General features: G+C 35.1%; 1 protein-coding gene across 1 annotated transcript in view; it reads left to right on the top strand.

Moving 5' to 3' along the window:
* Nucleotides 1-1,218: 1,218 nt before the first annotated feature.
* LOC135205492 (ubiquitin carboxyl-terminal hydrolase 32-like) overlaps nucleotides 1,219-6,978 on the top strand; it is a gene marked incomplete in the record, with an annotated part of 352,787 nt that continues 347,027 nt past the window's right edge. The window contains 1 exon segment of the mRNA XM_064236209.1: nucleotides 1,219-1,396. Coding sequence (XP_064092279.1) covers nucleotides 1,339-1,396 — 58 coding nt within the window.

The following is a 6,978-nucleotide window of genomic DNA, read 5'->3' as shown; positions in this document are numbered from 1 at the left end:
ATCTGTGTACTTTTAATTACTGTTAACTACTTTTTCGTGGAGATTTTGCCCTCATTCAGTTTTTTTTTCAATTTTCTTTAGATTATATCCAGCCACATTAAGCATTCATGAAGTATTGAATTTAGCAATAATTCACTTAGTCGGATCAATGTAACAACGGATCACTTTCCCATTATTATATCGGGCAATTTTATCCTTCATTCAGCTTTTGTTTCACCAATAAATTTTCATGAATACAGCAGAACCAAAATGTGACCCACATATTATTTTCACCAGTAATCGAATCTAGACCAGTAGCTTGTGGTGAAAATCCTTAATCATGTCAATGCATATTATAAAATAAAAGACTTAAAATAAATTTTTTCAAAAATCAAGTAAATGAAATTAGATACAACTCATATTTCCGAGAAAACACAAAATACTACGAAGATTTCTTAAAACCATTATTTTCCACAGTAATCGACTCTAGTTTTGGCATGTTTTTTCTTCGTGATAGAGTAAATTTAGTTTCATCTTTCCATCAAATAAATGCACTCGATGAAATAAAACAATATATATGACATGTGTCACTGGGTGTGCTTTCAAAAGAGGGCAAGCGTTTGAAGAAAATAGACATCGTTCGAGGCTGTAGCAGACGATAGTCCAGACACTCACCATGAGACGCCTGGAAAAAAAAAAAAGAATTACCCTTTAGATACGTTAAATAAATCTATTAATCACAATTATTATATTTCTTAAATACACATTTTATATATTCTTATGTACATGCGATATTTTATGCACAAATTCATTGCTCAATTAAAAAAAAACAATGAAGCCTGTCAGCTGTTTGTAGGCTCTACACTTGTCATACTACTAACCCCTACATTTTTCAGGAATATTACTCCAAGTCATTTAATTATTTCCAAACTTACTTTAATAGTAATTTTCATATATTCGTAATTTCTTTATCAGTAAAATTTAATCAAAATTACAATATTTGTATCGATACGAAAAATAGGTGAGGGTTAATTAGATTAACATAGAGAGAATGAACAGGGATAGTGGGTGATGCGAGATGAATAATTAAATACATTCCATAAATTAAAAGCGAATAATTATAATTTTATAAGTGGCATACACAAGGAATGTAAAATAATTCGCGTATTTGAAAATTAAAACTAATTTATATTCGTAAAGGACTCAAAGGAATTTCCCGAATTTACGACGGTAAACACACGAAAGTTATCATCACGAGAATGAACTGCGCAGGGTAGTAGTAGCTGACAATGTACAGTGTTATTTAAAAGGTGTCTTATTTTTACTTGGCGAATACTCATAACTCACTGAAATGTCGACATGGGTGGGAGGGAAAGCAAGCCCATCTCCCTCTCGTACGAGGAAGCCGTGAAAAGAGGTGAGAAAGTTAATTTTTTTTGTTATAAATGAGGAGAATTTTGGGCCTCCAACCTAGCCTATACCTGGGAGGTCGCTAAAAAATGTTTTTTTAGGCCCGACCTCAGTACGATAGACTAAAGGTCATGCTTAAAATGTCGAATTAAGCCTATTTCTGTCTATCTCCGTGATATTTTACTCCTAAAATGTGAGTCGATTTTAAGATCTTTTTGTTACTTCAGTCTAGCCTGTGGCTTACCAATTCCTATGTAGGCTAGCGTAGGTCACTAGTGACTGGATGAGATGCCCAGTTAAGGCTAGCCTGTTTAAGTTAAGCTAGGGTAGCCTGATCCATGAAGTGTTTCAGTTCAAGATTGGAATTTGTGTGTTACTTATTTTACTATTCTCGGTATTTCTACAGAAGAAGTCCGCACGGACTGCAAGGAACGTAACCGCGGATACAAGATCCACTAGGGATTGGGGGCTGTCCAATGTATTTCGCCGTGTTTAGTACTGGCCCCTGGGGGTTTAACTACAGTCGTCTGAATAAATATTACTTAAAATTCTTGTTCAGTAGGTAAAACTGCATGGACAAACCGCAACTGCCATAGTCTAGGCCGCCGCGGATAAGTACCCTAGATCTACCCTATTCTCTTTAGCTTAGGCTATGGGAGCTATTTTGGCACCTAATAGGCTACTGATAATCTCATATACCTATACCTAATACTATAGCAATATAATTTTTAAACAGGTTTTTTCATATTTTTGTGCCATTTTGACTACTATTGTAAATTCATAATGTTATTTAGGGTAAAATGCTGCTGTGTGGCTTGGCGGCCACTTTCCCTAAAAATAACTGTAGCACTGCCTGTAAGCTAAGTTAGAGGTCAGTCACAAGTCAATCTCCATGGAAGCAACACCTCGAGACCTCTACTTTCCTCACAAAGTCAGTGTTTTCTCCCAAGTAAGAAATTAAGGCCATAGTTTCCTATTAAACAGAAGTTAATGAAAGTCATGCGCAGTGTTAGCTTACCTCCATGATGCTTTTGAAATTTTTACTGAAAACAATAACATATAGAAGATTGATGCCATCTTGATGTTTGCAGAGTCATTTGTGTAAACAAACTTCCCATTTCCTGTGCTAAGTCCGCACACCACTTGTACCCATAGACGATGGGACATTTTTCCATAACAATCTTAAACAACGATGGTGTTTACATTGGCAGCCGGGGCAACATGGCGATTGTTTGGGAAAAAGAAGAAGCGTGCACTACATAACATTTAAATAATTAGTTAAACACCAGAATAAGGTTGTGAATTGCATAAATTTATTACGTGTTGATGATAATTCAATTTAAAAAATTTTTTGTTGTAAAAGTAACCAGATTCCTGACACACATTTCATCGGTTTTGCTGAGAACATTAGCTACGGGTTTGCATTTTCCTTTTTTTTTTATCACTATTGCCAATTGGTTTCTGTTTACCCTCCAAACTTAGAATAAGGGTTACACAAAACCGTGGAAATAAGTGAATTTAGCATATATTTATAATGTATATACAAATAGAGCAATTTTATCATTCTTGCATTACTATGACATCTAGAATTTATGGAAACAGTTTGTAAAGGCGTCAGCGTATGTATCAAGTTCCACTAAATTGGCAACAATGACTTGCCATTCGTAACACGCATCAAAGGTTACATTTGTTTCAGCTGTACAATTATTAAAAATTAAAGACAAATTATTTCAGCCATACAGTTATAAAAAAAAAGTCAAAATAGTAATACAGGCAGCCCCAGGTTACGACGGGAGTTCTGTTCTTGAGACGCGTTGTAATCCGAAAGTCGTCGTAAGCCGGAAAATCGTAAAAAATCCTAAGAAAACCTTACTTTTAATGCTTTGGGTGCATTAAAAAATATGTAAACTGCATTCTTATTGCATTTTTCATCAAAAAACCTTCAAATATTGATTATTTTGCATTTTTGGAGTCATATTTCTTGTGCCAGATCAGTGTTGTAGGCGTTGTAACCCGGGAAATAATTTCTGATTAATATAATTGAAAAGCGCCTTAACCTTCGAACGTCGTAAGCCGAACCCGTCGTAACCCGGGGACTGCCTGTATAGACCTAAATAAATGAAAAGTGCTAGCAAAGAAGTACAAATTTTGTCATAAACAATTCACTAAACTGTCGTCTGCTCAACTTGTGGATTCTGGCTGCCAGACGTACAAGGCTGAAAAATTATTCCCGTCATGGCTTTACAGTAAACAAACTCGCGTATTTTAAGTGAAATTTGGAGTGAATTAAGAACAAAATGTGTATAATTACAATCAAATAAGCTCTGTGGAGTTTCAGTTGTGATGGCAGTAAAGATAAAATCACTGATTACAAGGTAAAAATGCATTTCAGTTCAAACCATGACCCCGGGAATAAGACGTCTCATACTTTCACTAATATAGGCAACAAAATGTTGTTTTATTGTGCTGATTACAGCTACAATCTTGAGTAATATCAATAAACATTACATATTTACGCAAATATTGTTTAAATGAGTGCTGCGAAGGACGTGGCCACAACTGTAGAACCAAATTATAGTCACAACCATGCCATGCCATGTTTGATTTAAAAAACTGCCTTGAACACATACACGTATTTTATGAAGTCTTCACATGCTTATTTTACTTCTTATCGTGGTTTCGTATATCTCATTTTGTTGATGAAACTTCAGTCTTTTAAATGGTACTCTTAAATATTGAGTTGTATTGTTGTTTCACCAATTAAATATCGAGTGAAAAATTGGCCCATTTTTCCGATCAAATGGCCACACAGCAATGTTTTACCCTATTTCTTTTCTTTCCTATGCCCTTTCCTATACGTACTACTAGGTATAGGTTTGACAATTTTGGGGGACCCGAGTTGGAATAGGGTATTTTTAAGGGGTAGGCTAACTATAAATATGGGGAACACATTGAAAAGAATAGGTTAAAATGCATAAAATGCAAAAATGAGAGATTATGTCAGTTCTTATTATTGGAGACTTCTTTTTTTTTCCTTAAGTCTTCTTAGAGTGCCCAATGAGAGAAGATTTACAAAATCTGTCAAATTTACTGTTATGATATTTAATCGGTTAATATTGGTACTCGCTATGACAGTACGTTCTTTGCTCATGTTTCAATGTACTTGGGAGTGTGGCTCCCACTCAAGTTTTTCTTTGTGTGAGTGAATTGTTGGTAAGGATGGCTAGCATATTTTCAGTATCTTTTATTATTTTCATTTGGAAATGTGGGTAACTGGTTAAAACTGAAATCTGACTGGTTCTTTTGTTCTAAGTATTATAATAATAATCTAAGTATTATCAGTTGAAAGGGATTTTGGGATCTAGATCTTGCTTGAAAAATGGCTTCTTTGGTTCAGGGATTTAAATCTTTTTCCCCATATTGTTTGTGTAGCACTATTGCAAAATTTTAGTTCAAAAATTTTTAATATGTTTTGAACATTTAACATTCATTTTGATAGATGTTTAGTAGTTTTGGTCACTAATTAGTAGTTTTAACGAAGACTTCCTCATGGAGATATTGTTTACTAATACATATAGACAACTTGAGAAATTAGCTGAAATAATGTGAGAAATTTACTGCCATTTATTTATGTTTTTACGGAAAGCTCTGTGGTACATCATGTTTAGTAGCAGCCCCACAGTCATCATTGTGAAAACATAAACAAAAGTTGGTAAATTTCTCACATTATATTGGTAAATTAATCAAGTTATCTCATCTGTACTGCATCATATACACCCTGTTCTATATTTAAGAGTCAAAAAGTCTCTTCAGTAAACAAAATTTCTGTGCAGAAAATATCATACAATTATGGGTAACCGCATGGGAAAATTGGGTTTTGTTTAGTTCGAGAAAATATATAACTAGTGAAGTATAGGCATGTATTCAAACGTTTCCATGATAGTTCAGCAAGTTCTGATTCTAATTAGGTTGAGGTTCACTGAACATTTTCAGTGTCCTGGCAACCTATACTATATTAGGTGTTGGAGGTAGGGCCCAGGCTAGGCCAAGCCAGGGAAGAACCCGGCATCGTGGGTTAGGCCTGGTTAGATCACAGCCCTATTCATTTTAATTTACAGTGCCATAGGTTAAGTTAGGTGGGATGGGGATCTTTTGAAATATATACCCTGAAATTGCTTAGTAAATTACCAGGATATAAGTTCAGTGAAAATTACCTTAAAATTCAATAAGAGACTAAAAACCACTCTACTTCTTAATGGTATTTCTGTTAAAACAGGATTAGTAATACTTACAGAATAAAATAACGTGAAATAATTTTAGATATATGGCCCTTCAGAGTGTCTTCTTTGATACTGTGGGTTGAGAATTGAGAAATCAACTAACTGTTAGGACCTTCAAGTATTTTACCATCAGACCATCAACAAATTATTGATTGCTATTCATATGATATTGCATGCACATCCTTCATACACTTGCATGTTTGATGATGTTAGGTACAGTAAGTTAGAGCCCAAGTGAAGTAAGGGCCACAGGTTATGATTCTTACCAAGTAACCACAGGTATTCAGTATGTGTACTATACTGTATTAGGCTACCTCAATATTTTATTTTGAAGTTTTAGTGAATGAAATGGATATGCCCATGACTAAGGGATCCATACCAACTGTAAAGTCCACTCATTCCATTTCAATAGGCCTTTTTGAAGATGGAGTGACATGTTCCTCTCCCAAGACTAAAACCAAGATTCAGGCCCAAGGATTTATACCCATACTGATTTTAAAGGTCCAAATTGCTATTCGTTATCTATACTAGTAAAATCCACCACTCTTTGCAGCAAAGTCCCGCCAACTCCTTATGTCATGACCATTCCTTGAAGTCAATAGGTTGGCAATGGTCTTGAAAATCAAATTAGCCGTGATGTCCCGCAGCGTAACGCGACGTCCAACAATGTTACCGTACACATCAAGGAGGTCCAAACGGCTGCAGAGCCTGCAGCTTCGCAACCATCAACTTGGCAAAAGTGGCTCAAGCCACCAGTGAAAAAGAAGACTTACCACCACCAGCTTATAGGAGATCAGCATGGGACAGACCCTCTGCTGACGACCCCAAATATAAGGAGGACGGACACCACACCAAAAGCAGTCCACCTCAGCTTCTCAGCCTAGAGGATGTCTGGCAGCTCCAGACAAAAGCTTGCTTTAAGAAAAAGAGAGAGAAAATCATTAATGACTTTGATGACTATATCATAGTTTATCTGCAAAATTGAAATATATACACTGCTCTTGACCCTGTATTTGAAAATGACCTCTATAGGCACTCTACAAGCCTGTTTAAGTAGCACGGAAAAAGCCAGTATTAGAAAAATAGAGAAGAATCTCTACTAGTGTAACGCTGCTTAAGTAGCCATTACTTTTAATAAAATAATAATGATAATAATAATAATAACAACTGATTACAAAATTCATATTTTGGGCAGTAGTTTAAAAATAATCTCTCTCTCTCTCTCTCTCTCTCTCTCTCTCTCTCGTCGGTCTCTCTAATAGATAGTATATAATATTTAATATTATAATATTATTATATATTTATAATA

The sequence above is a fragment of the Macrobrachium nipponense genome, chromosome 24 (assembly GCF_015104395.2).
Source record: "Macrobrachium nipponense isolate FS-2020 chromosome 24, ASM1510439v2, whole genome shotgun sequence".
Classification (NCBI taxonomy): Eukaryota; Metazoa; Arthropoda; class Malacostraca; order Decapoda; family Palaemonidae; genus Macrobrachium; species Macrobrachium nipponense.
Note: the sequence above shows the minus strand (reverse complement) of the source record. Positions and strands in the feature narration are given on the sequence as shown.